This window comes from Perca flavescens, chromosome 5 (genome assembly GCF_004354835.1).
Source record: "Perca flavescens isolate YP-PL-M2 chromosome 5, PFLA_1.0, whole genome shotgun sequence".
NCBI classification, from domain to species: domain Eukaryota; kingdom Metazoa; phylum Chordata; class Actinopteri; order Perciformes; family Percidae; genus Perca; species Perca flavescens.
The window spans coordinates 1,592,200-1,610,765 of record NC_041335.1 but is presented as its reverse complement, the minus strand read 5'-3'; the positions used below and the strand labels follow the sequence as shown (position 1 = coordinate 1,610,765).

At 38.8% G+C, this 18,566-nt stretch overlaps 1 protein-coding gene across 1 annotated transcript in view; it reads right to left on the bottom strand.

The window, feature by feature from the left end:
* npr3 (natriuretic peptide receptor 3) overlaps positions 1-17,723 on the bottom strand; it is a 30,545-nt gene extending 12,822 nt beyond the window's left edge. Inside the window, exons 1-3 of the mRNA XM_028578667.1 lie at positions 17,060-17,723; positions 708-830; positions 248-423 (exon numbers count right to left, since the gene is read on the bottom strand). Of these exons, the coding sequence (XP_028434468.1) occupies positions 248-423; positions 708-830; positions 17,060-17,723 (963 nt within the window). The remainder of the gene's footprint in view (positions 1-247; positions 424-707; positions 831-17,059) is intronic.
* Positions 17,724-18,566: the final 843 nt, after the last annotated feature.

Below are 18,566 nucleotides of genomic sequence, written 5' to 3'. Positions count from 1 at the left end.
AAAGTGAACTACAATGCTTAAGTTGTATATTTTGGATTTTGTAGATTTTGGATATATGTTTATTATTTATACTTGCACCTTAACTGATATTCTTTTTTGCACACTTTTCTACATTGTACAGCAACTGCTGTACAACAACTTCCCTCGGGATAAATAAAGTCTAATCTTATGTTCTAATTTATCAGCATTTGCAAATGCATCATACATTAGTCACTAATACTTCCATGAAATAAACAGACATACGTACATTTCCGCAGTCTTTGCAGTCAAGAAAGCCAGCTTTTTCGACAGCCTTTTTCATTTCCACTGAGAAGTTTTCAAAGTCGGGCTTGACTGTCCTGAGCAGTGTCACAATGTTCAGAGAAGCAAAGGCCTGCCTCGCATCGTTGTCATATTTATCCCCTCTCTTCCACGAGCCATTGCCTAGAATTTAAATCATAAGATAAAAAAAAAACATTATCCAAACATTATTGTCAAACAGTATTGTTTGATCAAAATATATTTTTTTAATACTGATCCCGAGAGTTAAACTAAGTGCATCTACAGTGAGGCATGGCTGCTGAGCTTAGTAGCTACAGTGCAGTCACTACAGGACAGAGGCCTTCTGGTGAAAAAATGTTGAGTAAGTAATAAACACAACAGACACCAAAACATTTCACAAACCAAAGACGTTTACACATTTAAAAGTAATGTGACAGTAACTTTACCATAGGAAGAGGCATTGAAGAGTTCAACATTGAAGAAAATATAATTGCCATTGGTCAACCGTCGTCTGTGTGCAGCCAGCATGATCTCTCGTATTTTGTCTGCTCCCATGCACATGATCACCACTGCAGGAAAATGACACAGAGAAAGATGCAGTTATAGCAAATAGCCAGAGTCAGCTTTGTGCATGAATACACAGAATTCAACTCCTTACTGATTACATTGGGACCACAATTGAATTAATTATATTGTATATGATTACTTGAAAGAACCTAAAACGCACATTATGAATTTTTATGTTTGATGTTCTCACCGGGCATTTATCACTAATTTATCACAAAATAATTAACTTTGATATATTTTGGAATTTTGTTCTTAGTTTGTTATATAAATTAGTGATATAATTATTCTGTGTGCTTAGAACACATATTCATATCAGTAAATCAAAATAGAAATTCTTAGCGTAAAGCATTAAGACAGAATTTCTTTCTCTAGGGGAGGTGCTGATTAGGGATTTTATTTGTTATTTAATCCATCCGTGGGTAATGTTTCATCACCACCACACTAATTATACAGCGAAAAGGACCAACTTCTGTTCTGCACCTGGCTGGTTTTCCTGTGGAGTTCTTACTGCAGGAAGAGCTGCTTTTCCTTCTATTTATTTTTTCAACTATTTATTTATAGTTAGGTCTCTGTAAACTATAGAGTGTGGTTTACACTCTATCTGTAAAGTGTCCTGAGAAAACTTCTGTCATGATTTGAAAACTGAATGAGTTTCATGTCAGTGTGTTTGATTTGATTTTTTTTGCCAGATATTTATACTTTTTGACTCAAATTCACCTCCTGCAGTAACTTTGCCCTTTAACTCTCCTTTTCCCACTGGGGAGGCTTTTGGCTTTCCCTTTTGGCTTTGTCCTGCCGAATGTCAATGTCTATTACAGAGCACATCCTAAGTTAAATTACAGAGGAACATAATAAATATGTAATTCCCCATCACTTAAGCCACTGTTTTCAGATTTGTTTTGTGATTTTATGATACACCTTGTAGTTGTTCTTTATTTGTTTCCATTTACTTCTTAATTTGCCTCTACTTAAATGAAAATTAATCAACGTTTACAAGATGTGCTATGACAACCATTTTTTCTTCCATGTGGTCCATTTAGATATAGGGTTGGATCATAAAAAACACATTTTATAATGTGCTATAGAAAACATATTTAACACGAACATATTTAAGTTTAACTTTACCTTTAAATAATGTTACATTGAATGAAAGAGGTGATGTTGATTTAAATTTGTGATAAACAAAGCACAGCTCGGTCCGGTAACGCCGTGATGATACAGTTGTGATGCAGAGAAGGCGTATTGCTGAGTTTACTTCAATGTGAACAGTGCTGGTAATGGTATATTTAATCATTAATTTAGTACGCAGTACATACTGATTGTTAGTATGTGATTTTGAACAGACTCACAGTGTCAGCGCACCTCAGAAAAATGCCAGTTTTCCAAGTCAGAACTGCGCTTTGTGCTGTGCACCAAAATACAGCCTGCAATGTCAAATATTAACCAAAACTGACTTGTCAGAATTGGCCAGTATCCATAGTGACTTGTTTTTTTAACAATGTTTTTATTGAATTTTCATTAGTGCATTTTTAACAAGCCCCCAATCCACATCCCCACCCCCTGATCCCAGTACATAAAAAAGATCTCTCTCCCAACATCTGCCGTATTACAAGAGCCAAAAAACCAAAAGCAAACTGTATGACAGTATCATAGGCACCTCCAGCAAAGTTATGATATGCATATAAACTCAAATAAACAAGATTTGCAGCTATGCTATCACCCTCCATGACATGCCTCAGTCCTTTCCCCTTCGTAGGTTCACCACTTCAATTAATTAAATGGTCATAGTGACTTGTTTGATACTATGTAAAAGGGTCAATTTACGGTGGCCCTGAGAGCTCAATGTGCTGCAATTTAAGAAAAAACATGCACAAGAGCGAAGACCTAGTTAGGTTTTCCACATTGTGAGAACATGATTCAGATATTAGCCTAGAGTTAGCCTTTAGCCCATTATTAACCTGCCAATTCAAATATTCTAACGAAATGCACACAATTAATTGTGAAACAGGCTAACGTTATGTAATCTGGCTATAGTTACTTTATTTTAAAGTACTGTTGTCTGGGCTCTTGTCCGACCGCTGTCTGTGTTAACTCTCTGACATCACTCTTGCAGTATTGCACACATTCACTTTATTGTTTCTTATGATCCATTGCATAACAGCACAATCTTACCTGCACTGCTGTCATATTTGTTTAAAATCTGTTTAATGTTTGTTGCACTATTCCATTTGCACAACCTGTATACAGATTCTGTACTACACTTAGTATTTATATCTGATCCATATTTTTTCGTAGACTCTTTATTGTGTTTTGTATGTTTATATTTTTGCGTATTTAATGTGTAACTAAATGTTTTATGTCTTGTCTTGGAAAGGTCGCCGTTCCAAATAAGAATTTGTTCTCAATCAGCTTACCTGGTTAAATAAAAGTTAAATAAAATAAAAATAAAAAAACTGTCACCAAGTACTGTTCAAGGACGAAAATAAATTGTATTTATTTAATTAATGGTTTAAAAGTAGTCAAAAATGAGTTGCAGTTTGACAGCATGAATACTATTTAAAAATGTATACTGACCTTTTTTATAAAGAAATAACAGGCAGCAGTTCTCCTATTTAATTTTTAACTGATAAACAAATTGAGGAATGTGATAGGTTTCATTTTATTAGTCATGACAGCAAATCCTACTGAGAGTTTACCTGCTTGTCCCTATTACGTGTTCTAAAAGTAACTGTAGTAACTGAAATGAAGACAGATTCATAGCCTATTTCTCGCATAAAATTTTTCAGAAACACATTTCGGTGATCTATTTCGTAAAATAAGAGATCATATTCCAAACGAGCCGCCATTATGGTCTGCTTAGAAATCCGGGAGCAGACAGCCCCCAGAGCCTGTTTTCTTTGCTTATCAGTGGTCATTGAAGAGTAGTCTTGCATTGCCAGACCTTCCTCCACAGCGCTGCAAAGGAAGGTCTGGCAAGTCCACACAGCATTCCTGGATGGGAGAGAAACATACTCTGGTTTATTGGCATTTCTTTAAACCAATCACAATCGTCTTGGACGGTGCAAAGTGCTGGACGGAGCAACGGTGCCTCTGCGCCTATGCTAATAGTCTCAGGAAGGAACTTGTTTTGGTGGAACATGTGTACGTTCAAAAGTAGTTTTAGTCGTGCAACAGAAAACTCCGATTGGACAGATAGTCTAGCTAGCTGTCTGGATTTACCCTGCAGAGATCTGAGGAGCAGTTAACCATAGTCCTCACAAATCCACCAGAGGTTAGAACGCCAACACAAAGGAAGAGGAAGGGGACGCACATCCGGCGGAATTTGAGGCGGCACCTGAACAATCCCTAAGTGAATTGTCGTGGATATAGACTATTGAAGAGAAACTGCCCACTGACCTGCAATGCTTAATTTGCAGTGCTTTGAGCTCTCAGGGTCACTGTATCAATATGTATAATTCACAGTTCCATTTAAATTTGATGCGATCTGAATCAATGAAGGAGAAGGAGTAACAGCACTAATACACTCCAAAAGTTAGAATTCTCCCTTTATGTAGCCATGTGCTGCCAAAAAAATATCAAATGTCAAAATATTTTTTTGCACTGGGTTGATATGAACTTTTCCTTTGGTGTCCCAGTGATTAAAAATAAATAAACCAACTAACAAGTAGCTACACAAACAAAGGTTGCGATTGAAAACACAGTAACCCCAGCGTCCCTGTTAATAACGAAGATTCAGAGTCTTGCTGGAACATTCCTCACAACTCTGTCACTTAAACACACCTCCTGAAATATCCCTTGAGTCAGTGGGACAAACTTCACCTCAGTCCTGCCAGCACTATAGCACCCTTTAATTACACTGGGCTCTACACACACTACTGGCCCTGTGTATGCTCTGCAAGCCATTCCACGGGGCAGCGCTTGCAGCCAGCAATATTTAAAAACTTCTGGATTTTCCTTTTTTGCTAGGGCACTGATGCTAGTTACAAATTAACTCAGGAATGGGGCAGCACATGGTGCACTTACTGAGTGCCCACAGTGTATTTCAAATGCCCTGTGTTGGCTGTAAACTTCTAAAGCTAGAGCATATGCAAATAGGGGGCTGGTTTGCAAATTTGTAATGCCATTACTCCAAAACAACAAGGATTTATGTTGTTAGATCCGTCTGTCAGAAAGTGAACAGGATAAATAAAAGAGTATAAGGTGGAATATAAAAGCTCATTGTAAGATGAATCTGTCTCAGTTGGATCGGGGAAAAACTTGACATACATAAACGCTGTTTATTAGAGGGACTGAATGGATGCTGGATAAGCCGATTGATGATTATCCCACTGTTGTTGTTAGTAACAGTATTGTCCTCTGCCCTTTCAGGCTGAACCTGCAGACATTTGTGGTCGTACAGTAAAAGCGAGTCATTGCGTTACAACTATGCTGGAGTCCAAGGGGAGTTCTCGCCAAACACAAAGACTTCATACAGACTCAGGATGGGAGTGCATGTCTCAGGAGGATTAGCATCAGAAATGGACCAATCACAAGAGAGGTGCTTCATTTTCCCTCCTATGTGTTTGTTGCATGTTGTAATATTGTGCAGGCTATGGTACAGACATCTGTAGCAAACTGGTGGGGGGATTTTTTACAGGCAAAGCATGAGTTTCTGGTAAAAATGACATGAACAGAAGCGATGCGAGTAAGAATTGTGTGCAGTATCAGCTGAATATGTTGGTTTGTGTCATTATGAAATTAGAAGGAACAGGCAACGAGTAATACTTCAAATTTCTTAGAGTAATCTTTCTGCACAGTATGAAGCATTAGTTAAGTATCAGTAAATACTAAATGAATCATTTATAAAGCATTGTTTCTACATTATTACACACTAGTATGGTACTGATAAACAGTTACACATGTTTTAGTCTTGATTAATACCTTCATCTATAATGTGTTTATTGATTGATTTTTATACTTTGATTTGATTGATTTTTATACTTTATGAATGATGGTAGTCACCATTTCTAAGTTAGGTTTAACATAAATTATAAATATATAGGAGTTGTCAATGGTTCCCAAGATCATTAAGAAAGTGTAAGTAAATGATTATCAAACTATTTAGCAGTGTTGTAGTCAAGACCACATAAACCGAGACCAAGTCATCACTAGGACACTAGAGTGTACGAGACCGAGACAAGACCGAGACTTTGAGGGGTTGAGAACGAGTCAAGACCAAGACCAGACCAGTGCGAGTCCCACATTGCATGACACGATAAAATGTTGAAAATGCTAACCATAGGTACTCCTCAAATTGATCTAAAAGATCCACAGTTTCATAAAAAACACCCACAGAAAACAAGATAAGATTCTTCTTCATTTACCTATTCTATTGCCATAAGTGTATCATGAGAAAAATCCAGAGAGAGTTGTTTTGAGCTGATAGTCTTAATTAGCTTTGTAGCAACTCATTTGGCAATGACTTGAATGTAACGGACGTTCAGTAATTTCAAAAAGTTACGCACTAAAGCTTTAACATATTAAAAACTCGGTGATGATGCCCAGTTGTGCTTACAGTATGTGGTCTAGTTAAAGTTGCATTAGTGATTCTGTTGCATCAATGAATGCAGTCACAGTGATTACTTCAGAGATTCAATTAGGTTTGGATTCTCCTCAGGCAGACATAATGTCACCATTTACATGACTGTCAAGTCAAATCAATTTTATTTATAAATGACAAATTTGCCTCGAGGGGCTTTATAATCTCTACAGCATAGGACACCCTCTATCTTTAGATCCTTGATTCGGATAACGAAAAACTCCAGCAAAAAACCCTTTAATAGGAAAAACTGTCTGTAAAAACAACCTTTTTTCAATAAGAAATAATTGTTTCCAGTCGCACCACTGTCCAATTTACTGTAAACTGGTTCTGCTCTATCACATCATGCTGTTCATGTCAGCCACAGGTCTACCTTTGATACAATTATAAATGCACAGCCTCAGGCACTGCTTTGGCCAGACCTGTTGGACAGAGACTAGGGATGATGCACCAACAGACGACTTGGGTAAACTGTGTTTTCTGTTGAGGATACATAAAGAGGAACAGACATGCTGAACATGTTTATGGCTGTGAAGAAAAGAGAGCACTTCAGCCTTTAAATAATAATTCTGCTATAATATAACTTGGGTCTTATTTTTGTAGTTTTCGCCATAATTTCTATGATAAACTTAAACTGTCCAAGTTAATTACTGAGGTCATCTTGGAACACAAAAACACAGAAAAAAGTCTTACGGGTCAAGAAACAATCAGACAACTTAGACACAAACCAGCAGTTTATCAGGATTATCAAAAATCATTTTATTTGGAGGTAAAAAAAAAAAAAAAAAAAAAAAAGAGTGAAAGAGTGAAAGTGAGCACACCTGAAATGTTTGCTATAAAAAAGAAAACTGTGAGCACACAACTATAGTAAGTAAAAAATTAAGTAGGTCAAAGTTGAGGCAGGATGTGAGTCTATAAAAGTGATGGACAGTAGATATTTTGACCTAATAATTTGCCTAGTTAGCTCAAACAGAACACTTTATGTTGGCTGTGCAGAGGAGTAATGATTTGAAGTATACACTCAGTAATTACAACAACACAATGACTAGGGCTCCGATAGTTCTAATAGTTATGGATGTAATTCCAGCTTGATAAAACATCTGTATTTGTTAAACTTTAAGGCTGAACTATCGGTTATTGAATCTTTTGTCTGTCCTCTGTCTTTTTTATTAGCAATGTGTCAAACACTCAGGTAAGCAGTAGCATCACTTTAAGCCAGCAGTGGACGTCATTACCTCGATACGTGACAGGCCTGACTGGTGACTGGAGATTATATCGGTGCAGATACTTAACGTTAATGCTATAAAGGATTGGTTAATGTGCTCTCTGCACGCCAGCATCCGTATGCTCGGTCAGAGAGTAAAAGGAAGCTAACATTACCAGTCAAGAGAAGACGATGCCTTTCTGTTGTGCAACAAGACCAACTAATAGAGCGGGCGCCCATATATGGAGGGTTCGACTCCGACCTGCCTCTCTCTCCCCTTTCATTTCTTTTAGCTGTCCTGTCAGTTAAAGGCCTAAAATGCCAAAAACATAATCTTCAAAAAAAAAAAAAAAAAAACAGGACCAACTAAGTAGTGAGTCTCCTCTGATCTCGCTGCATCACGTCCATGTCAGGAGTTGGAATATCCTATGTTTAATATGTTTGTTGGTTTGTTTCTGTGTGCACCATTCACCAAAGCAAATTCCACATATGTGTAATTTATTGTGGCAATAAACCTTTTTCTGATTTTGATTGTAGTTGTTGTAGCAAAAGCTCAAATTTAGGAAAATATGTGTATTGGCTTTCTGGCAGAGAGCTGAATGAGAAGATTACGGAAGAGGATTAGGGCCACAAAAGAAATCTCAGAATGCTGACTTTAATCTCAGACTTCTGTCTCAGAACTCAAATAAATATTTTCACATGTGGCCCTAATCCTCCTTAGAAGATTGATGCCACTGTCATATCCATCTGTTAAACATGCACACGTGTTGGCTGAACTGACTTGAGCTGCATCCCCTTTTACTTCTTTGGCTGAAGAGTACAATAATAAATACATATACATATACATATATATATATATATATATATATATATATATATATATATATATATATTATTAACTGCTGCTTCTGCCACCTTTTCGTATTACCCAAAGTTCTCACTATTACACATAATTAAATGTGGTGTTCCTGCCTGCTGATGGGGAACATACTCCTGTGTGTGTGTGTGTGTGTGTATGTGTATGTGTATGTGTGTGTGTGTGTGTGTGAGAGAGATAGAGAATTTTCTTCAAGCTGGCATGAAGTTGCTAAAAAAAAAAGCTTGTGCGCATTCCTGCTCAGTTTTGAGTGTTTTCTGGATTTCTAAGCTTCACTCCAATTTTTTTCCAAAGCCAAGAGCAACTTCAAGTGTGTGAAGTAGACATTTCTTTATCCTAAAGGACACAGCCTTGTCTTGATTAGCAATGTTATCTTATTTGGGGTGATGTTTAGCTAAAAACAAGGGACATGTCTGTTACAGATCCTACAATATGTAAGCATATAATACAACACTTATATTAAAAAGGCACATTGAGTAGGAATTTCCTGAAAACAAGGCATAAATTAAGTAATCCCTCTCAATCATCACTTATGACCCATGTGTGTGGTAGTGTCTGTATCTGCAGAGACCCTGCCCCCTGCCTGGATTTTCTTATTTTGCTGTGTTTGGGACGTTTCTGGGCGTCAACGTCTATAAAAACTTGGCGACCAGGTGCCAGATCATAAGCACACATCAAAGAGGAAGCTATAAAAATAGCGGACACAAAAAACCCAAATACTGTGTATTGCATCAAAATGCCAAGTGGACAAAGCTCATACCAAATCAAGTGTGAAGCTTTCACTGGCGAGCACCATAACCCTCGTAGAGCCGGGAGGAGAGGCCACCTCTGAATGTTGTTACACCTACCTTGTTTGGTACGGACTTTTGGACTTTTCAGTTTGATCCAAACCAAAATGACAGGTGTAAAACCTTCCACCCAACCAAAAGGGTGTTCTCGGTCCATGATACGGTTTGTTTCAAGTGTGAAAGCATTTTTTATTTTTTATTTTTAAATGGTTCGGACTTTCGGACCGAATACAAAAAGGTTCTGGCAGGCTATCGTCGTGTTATAAGAGAAGTGTAGATCCTTTAAGGAACAGCCCTGAAAGAGACGGTGTCAGCGCTCAGAGCAGACAGCTGTCGGCTATCAGAGCAGAGAATAAATCAGCTGTTTACTTGTTAAGTGGAGGTAAATGTACAGTGTAGGTTTCAGTTGGTCTCTGAATAAATGCTGCAGCTCCTCAAAACCCCAAGTGAAGCTAATCCCCGTCACTCTCTCGCTGTACCACACACTCCCTACGCACACACATGCCAACCCTGCTATTCTCTTAAAGAGACCAACACACACACCAACGCACAAGTATAAATTTAAGGCCACTTACGTACTGTAGGCTACGGAGAAAGCTCTGCGTAGAGCCTCTTCAGTACCCTTAATCAGGCCAATTTATGCTCCTGCGTTAAATCAACGGCGTAGGTACGTGGAGATATGGACCCTATGCCGTAGCCTGACGTGCACCTGTCAAAATTTGTTACTACACTTCCCGGCGACGCAGACAACTGTGATTGGTCAGCTCGGCCGTGGCTTGGTAGCATTGCATTTCCCCCAACTCATTTCCTGGTTCTCCTTCTCCATAAACAACATGAGATCAAGGAGAGGGTTAACTTCTCCTGGTCCAGATCTCCCACCGTGGTCAGAAAGAACAGAGGAGACTCTTTGGTTCTCTCACTAGGACTCTGGAGTCGCTACTCACTCTGAACCTAATCACCGTCACTCTCTCACTTGCTCTACCACACACACACACACACACACACACACACACACACACACACACACACACACACACACACACACACACACACCGACCCTGCTATTCTCTCAAAGAGATCAACACACAAGTATAAACTTCAGGCCACTCACGTAGGCTACGGAGAAAGCTCTGCATGGAGCCTCTGCAGAAGCATAAATCATGCTCAACCCTGAATTATCTTGAAAATCAATTCTGGATCTGACCTGACCCTTTAGTATACTGTAGCTAAGACACACAACCTATAATCAGATGGGCTTGGAGCTGCTGCTGTGTGAGATAAGGAAAGGCTCAGGACGCCAATACGCTGTAGGGGCATTCAGCTAGGGGAAATAAATAAATGAAAAATAGATTTAAAACCAAATATGTGCAGCTTCTGGATGTTTTCAATGGCTTTGACAGTTCAGACAGTATGGTTATAAGACTGTGCTGTTGAAGGATACTGCCAGTGGCAAACCAAGGACATTGTAGATTGTGTTCTGGAAATGTGAATGTGACAGCATGACTGACTCCAGTGTGCAGACTGGTCATATCTACAGGAATCTAAAGTGCCAGAGCACTGATGGCTGTGTGCCTGATTGCTGTTGGCAAAGCTGAGAAATGCAACAGCATCATCGATATGAAACCTTCAGACCATGTTATATTAAGATTTGGCATTTACACAGGTGAATCCCAAATATATATCATGTGCTGAAGCAGGCTAATGACGGCCTGCCTCTCCCCTCTAACACCGCTCAGTTTTTGTTGAAAGCTGTACAATATTTGCTGAAACCCTTTAAACCTCTTGGTTTAAGCACCTGACATGCCGGGAATACTAATTTCATGCCACCAGGTGCACTTTGTGGCTCTGCAGCATTTAGCATGTTTAATATATGCTAATTTATACAACAGCCACTTCTGTCATATGAGGCGATGTAATCGGGAAATGAAATCAGAGGATTATAGCCAACGAGCTGCTTATCAGGCCTGAACAGCCTTGGCATATACCCACATTCTCATTTGGTTCGACTTTAAGGGAGAAAAGTGATACCAAATCAACAGGACTAGTGTAGTCATTGTGCACATTTACATTAGACTGCACTAGTACAGTAATAGCCTAGTTTTGTATACTGTATGCCTCATGCTGAAATAATATAACAGTCCTACTACTGCTACTAATTCATGTTGTTAGGTAGTCAGTAAAATATTCAAAATTAGTTTTCTGTTCATGGAAAAAAAAGCATTTTGTTTGCCTGGGTCTCACTACCGGCAAACTATCAGCATTGAAAAAGCGTTATAAATCTTAGTCGACTAATCAGCTGGGAGGGGGCAGACCTATAAAATACAACACACCTGTAATAAAATAAAAACATATTAAACTGGCTTATTTTCTACTATGCTTAGTTACTCATAAAAATCTCACTAGCAGAACCTGAGAGAATGCCTTCTGTCCTGAAATGGTGCAAAATAAAACAATGACCGTGTTTAAGGTCTTACTGGACTGTAAGAGCTCTAATCACTCACAGCTTTAGGCCACATATGGAGATAGTGAATCCCATTTTGGTCACTCACTTTCTGTCTGCCAATTCCAAAGACCTCTGAACATTTTCAGAGAACTAACCCCTGCGGCTCATCTCTTCAGTCGGTTAGCATGATATGGATGATGTTCTGTGCCAACAGCACACAGAACATTATGTAAAATCTAAAAAGTGAGTGTGGGTGGGGTGAGGACAAATAAAACACAGATGTCCATCACCTCAGCGTTCGCTCCTGGGATGGATGAAGTGGCTTTACTTGGCTCTGCGGGGGAACAGGGGCTAAGTAGGTGGGCAGTTGGGCTGCTGCTAATGATTGTTATTAACCTATCAAACATTTATTTCAATTATTAATTAAATCCAAAGCTAATGTCCAATCACTATCAAAGTGGCATCTTCATATATTTACAATACTGTTTACATTAACCTGCATTTTATTCATTTTGCAAAATATTTTGATCGCTTGATTTTAACTTTGCATTATTTGATGTCACTATTTTGTTTCCATGGACAGTCTTTACATCTATGGTTTACATGATGAGCAGTGGAGGAATAGGGACACACAGAGGGAATTTGGTCTTAAAAAGACTGGACCTTTGGAAGATATCACTTGACAACAAGACTGTGTTGGATACATTTGTCTGTCAAGAGATGTAATGTACAACTATAAAGCTTGTATATCACTGAAAACACCAGTGAATCATTCATTCAGCTTTTCTCCTCTACACCCACCCTCACTGGGGCCTCAGTCACTGAGCTTGTAGATAATTTCAACTGTAAAATTACGAATGTTATTGATGCTATTGCTCCCACTAAGGTCAAAGCTGTCTCTGGTAAGAAAAGATCTCCATGGAGAAATTTTATAGTTGTGAGAACAGAAAAAAGAGAGTGTCGAAAAGCTGAACGCAGTTGGCGAAAATCTAATCTCCAGGTCCATTATAATACTTATAAAGAGAGACTTCGCATTTATAATCTGGAACTAAGGAATGCAAGGCGGTCCTTTTTCTCTGACATTATTGCCAGAAACAATAATAATTCAGGTGCTTTGTTTGCTACTGTTGATAGATTAACCAGTACCAGTAGCATCTGAACTGTTGTCTACCGAGGCTTGCAATGACTTTGCCTCCTTCTTCACAGACAAAATTCAGAAAATTAGACAAACAGTCAGTGCTTCCATATCAAGTACAGGATATGTGTTGTCACAGTGTGCACGCAAAACAAATTCCAACATGACACAATTTCATACGATCAACCTTAAAAACCTGGAGGACATAATACAACATCTGAAAACCTCCTCCTGTTGCCTTGATATTCTACCAACGGGTGTTTTCAAAAATGTTTCGAATTGTTTGGCTTCTGATCTTCTACAGATTGTAAACACATCTCTGCTCTCAGGTATCTTCCCACAGGCCCTGAAAACGGCAGTCATCAAGCCACTCCTAAAAAAGAACAATCTAGACATGACACTAATGAGCAACTATAGGCCAATATCAAACCTTCCATTTTTAAGTAAAATCATAGAAAAAGTGGTTTTTCAACAACTAACCCTTTTCTTATCGCTAAACAACAGTTTTGATGCCTTCCAGTCAGGTTTTCGACCACACCACAGCACTGAGACAGCTATTGTTAAAGTCTTTAATGACATCCACTTAAACACAGATAGTGGCAAAATTTCAGTCTTAGTATTACTTGATCTCAGTGCTGCATTTGATACGGTAGACCATGACATACGTATTGCTTGACCGATTGGAAAACTGGGTTGGTCTTTCTGGCTCAGTACTAAAGTGGTTTGAATCCTATTTAAAGAATAGGGACTACTTTGTGTCTATAGGTAATTATACATCTGAGCATACAAATATGACGTGCGGAGTTCCCCAAGGCTCAGTTCTGGGGCCTCTTCTGTTCAACATCTACATGCTTCCACTGGCTCAGATTATGGAAAATAACAAAATAAGTTACCATAGTTATGCGGATGACACACAAATTTACATAACCTTATCGCCAGGGAACTATAGCCCAATACAACAATTAAATATGTGCATTGAACAGATTAATGATTGGATGTGCCAGAACTTTCTTAAATTAAATGAAGAAAAACGGAGGTGGTTGTTTTTGGAGCAAAAGAGGAACGATTGAAAGTCAGCGCTCAGCTTCAAACGACAATGTTAAAAACAACAGACAAAGCAAGAAATCTTGGTGTAGTCATGGACTCAGACCTAAATTTTAAAAGCCACATTAACATAATTAAAAAATCAGCCTATTATCACCTTAAAATATATATCAAGGGTTAAAGGGCTTATGTCTCAGCAGGATCTGGAAAAACTTGTCCATGCTTTTATCTTCAGTAGACTTGACTACTGTAACGGTGTCTTTACAGGTCTCCCTAAAAAATCAATCAGACAGCTGCAGCTGATTCAAAACGCTGCTGCTCGAGTCCTCACTAAAACCAAGAAAGTGGATCACATCACTCCAGTACTGAAGTCTCTACACTGGCTTCCAGTGCCTCAAAGAATTGATTTCAAAATACTTTTACTGGTTTATAAATCACTAAACAGTTTAGGGCCAAAATACATTTCTGATCTGTTACTACATTATGACCCACCCAGACCTCTCAGGTGGTCTGGGACAGGTCTACTTGTTGTCCCCAGAGTCAGAACTAAACAGGGGGAAGCAGCGTTCAGTTTTTATGCTCCACATATCTGGAACAAACTCCCAGAAACCTGTAGGTCCGCTGCAACTCTCAGTTCTTTTAAATCTAAGCTAAAGACCTATCTTTTTGATGTTGCTTTTCTTTAAATAATCTATTTTATTAACTTTAATTTCTTATACTGCACTGTAACTTTTATTCCTATACTGCACTATCAATTTTATTCTTGTCTTTTAATGTTTTTAATTTGTTTATTATTGTTTTTTAATTTTCTAACTGCTCTTTAATGTTTTATGTAAAGCACTTTGAATTGCCCTGTTGCTGAAATGTGCTATATAAATAAAGCTGCCTTGCTTTGCCTTGCCTTGCCTTGTTTGCAACTTATTTATGAAATGTAAGTCATTTTTAATCATGAAATGAATGTGATTCATGAAAACAATGTGCTTCAAATTAGTTTTTATCGTTTTAATTTTTGTGTTGTTTGAGTCTGGAACAGAGGATTTTATATCCTGTACCAGAACATTTTCAAAAATTCGCCAGAATGCAGGAAATGAAGAGTTTGACGCTCAAAATCTTCTGGGGGAGGATCCCCAGACCCCCCAGTTGCAATGTACCCCACACACACACTGTGGAAACAAAACCTATGCCCTTGGCTGCGATAGCCTGATTATAGTAATAATCATCATTATTTTGTGCATGAATTCAATTATCTTTAAAAGCAAGCCCATCTTGGTGTTTGAGAAACATGGATTATCAAACAGTAATTACTTAAACAATCAGTTTAGTGGGCAGACCAGTTGTGAAGTGAAGCCGACAGTGTTGTCATGCTGCACGTGAAAGGAAAATCCATTTTCACCTTTGATTCGTCTCATTTTAAATGACACAGACACTGACTTGTGATACCAAATTACAATGTGAATAACTCATGACATGTAACTTGATTGTATAGGTAGGTGAACTATTAAATGACCAATGGTGGAAGAAGTATTCAGATCTTTTACTCAGGTTAAAGTACTTATACCACACTGTAAAAATACTCTGTTACAGTAAAAGTCCTGCATTGCAAATGTTACTTAAGTAAAAGTCGTTAGGTATCATCAGGAGAATGTAGTTAAAGTATTAAACCATTGTAGAAAGAGTAAAGGATCCAACCAGCTGTGTGTTTAATGGTCTCATCATCTCAGCTGGACTTGTAGCCGTTATATTGTCGGCTAGTTTACTTTAGAATCAAACATCAGATTTTATAAACTACATGTGTTCTGTGTGCAGAAATATTAATGTGTAAAGTAACTAGTAACTAAAGCTGTAACAGATGAATGTAGTGGAGTAACTAAAGTAACTAGTAACTACAGCTGTAACAGATGAATGTAGTGGAGTAACTAAAGTAACTAGTAACTAAAGCTGTAACAGATGAATGTAGTGGAGTAAAAAGTAGGCTACAATATTTCTCTCTGAAATGTAGCGGAGTAGAAGTAGAAAGTGGCATGAAAAGAAAAGACTCAAGTAAAGTACAAGTACGTCAACATTTGGACTCAAGTACAGTACTGGAGTAAATGTACTTAGTTACATTCCACCACTGTAAATGACTAGCTGTTATTTAAGTAGGGGTGACCGGGGGCAATTGTAAAAAAAAAAATATTACATTTTCCTTCATAACTCAAACACTACTTGAAATACACTAGTCATCTTCTGATATAGGAAGCATATGTGCACTAATTAATAATACAATTGATATATTTTCAAAACTATAATATTAGATTGAATGCAAGAAGTCAGAGTGTTGCAGTTATAACTAGTTGGGGACAACTGTAAAAAAATAAAGTCATATTAACCCACTTTATCTCAAATAAAACCAGACCTCAAAGTAATCAGATTACTGCTAGTATGTAATAATGTTTCTAAGGCTAAGATTTTTATTTACATGGCTCAAATTCGTTTTCTCTAATGGAACTATCTAATTCACTTAGACACAGTGGAGGAATGTAACTAAAGTACATTTACTCCAGTACTGTACTTCAGTCCAAATGTTGAGGTACTTGTACTTTACTTGAGTCTTTTCTTTTCATGCCACTTTCTACTTCTACTCCGCTACATTTCAGAGAGAAATATTGTACTTTTTACTCCACTACATTCATCGGTTACAGCTTTAGTTACTAGTTACTTTAGTTACTCCACTACATTCATCTGTTACAGCTTTAGTTACTAGTTACTTTAGTTACTCCGCTACATTCATCTGTTACAGCTTTAGTTACTAGTTACTTTAGTTACTCCACTACATTCATCTGTTACAGCTTTAGTTACTAGTTACTTTACACAATATTTCTGCACACAGAACACATGTAGTTTATAAATCTGATGTTTGATTCTAAAGTAAACTAGCCGACAATATAACGGCTACAAGTCCAGCTGAGATGATGAGACCATTAAACACACAGCTGGTTGGATCCTTTACTCTTTCTACAATGGGAGGATTTCTTTACTTTTAATACTTTAACTACACTCTCCTGATGATACTGACAGACTTTTAATGTAATGTTTCAATGCTTTTACTTGTAACAGTGTGGTATTAGTACTTTTACTGAAGTAGCCTAAAATATCTGATACTTCTTCCGACATTCCGCCTACCTTCGGTGTCATGGATGTTTTGGAGGATGTCGTCGGTGTCCAGGCGATCCTCTTGGGAAACAGCATAGGTCTTGATGTTAAAGTCGGCCATCAGATGATAGACCCCCTCCAGAGTGAAGTAGCAGTTCCGCTCCTCCTTGTCGTCTTCGTAGACCAGCAGCGCGCTCCTCCAGCTGAAGTGCTCGAACACCGCGGTGAACGTCTCTGCCATCTTCACGTAGGACGGAGCGATGCGGGTCAGGTGGGAGTACTCGGCGTTCTTGTTGCTGAAGCCGGCGGCCAGGGCACCTGCCGAGATCACCGGGATGTCCCAGTGGGATGCCAGCCTCACCACCGCCGCAGCCTCGTACTCGCACACCGGACCCAGAATCAGATCCGGCTTGCGCCCGCACGACCTGTCCACTAACACAAACAGAGCATCATTGAAACAGTTGGAGTTCTCAAAGTGGATGTTGAAGCGGAACCCGGAGTACTGTCCTCCGTCTGTCTTCAGCCTCTGCTGCGCGTAAAGGATCGCCGGTGACACTCTGGTGTGTGAAAATGGGTAGGAATTATTTTGTGGCAAAAACACCAAAACCTCTATGTCTTCGGTGATGGTATTTGTCAAAACTGGGCTCAGAAGCATCAAAAAGTAGTACACACACAGTGTGCTGAGATATGGCATGATGCCACTTTCCAAGTCCCGCTTCAGATAAATGACAAAGTGTTGGACAGATGTTCTTCAAATGTTTCTTTCCTCAAGTTGGCTCCACTTGGCAGCGCACATACAGCTGCAAACAGAAAGCCCTCCGCCGTGCGTAAATGGCTTAATGGCAAATAACTGTATTGGTTTTTTAAAGAAGCGGATCTGCCTGACTGTGTGTGTGTTTTCTTCTGCATTGAGAGTTCCTTCCGAATGCTCCTGAACCTGCTCAAAATATTCTTCCCCAACAGCTGATCCTGCCAGGCTCGGAGGGTTCTTCCAGCTCAGCCAGCAGCCAACACACACGCTGGCTCTGGCCTGGAGTTTTGAAGCATCTTTTCAGGATTATTCCTGCGTCACCGGAGCGCTGCGCACCTCCTTCTTAAAGCGACACTGCCGCCGGAGCTCACAATGAGCCACTTCAACACAGCGCGAGTTAAATGCAGTTAATGGGAATTATGGTTCTGTAAGCTTGAAACAACAAACAAAGTACAGATCTTTCCTGTGTGTGTGTTTTTCAAAGATGCTATTATTCATGATGCAAATCTAGCAGCCAGGGGTCAAAAAGTAGTGCTCATGTAAAAGCACCTTAGATGCTGTATTTCATTTTGGGGTCCTATAACACTTAGGACAATCCTTAAGATTTCAGTAACGTAGTAACATCAAGTTGTATTTAATACTAGGCTACAGCCCTTCACTCCTTGAGCAGCTACTTTGTCAGAAGTACAACAGAAGAGCAGCCTATCTGTTTACTGTACAACTGAACAAACTCAAGTTGTAGGTAGGCCTATGTGTAGGTAGGCAATTTAAATCCAGATCAGGAAT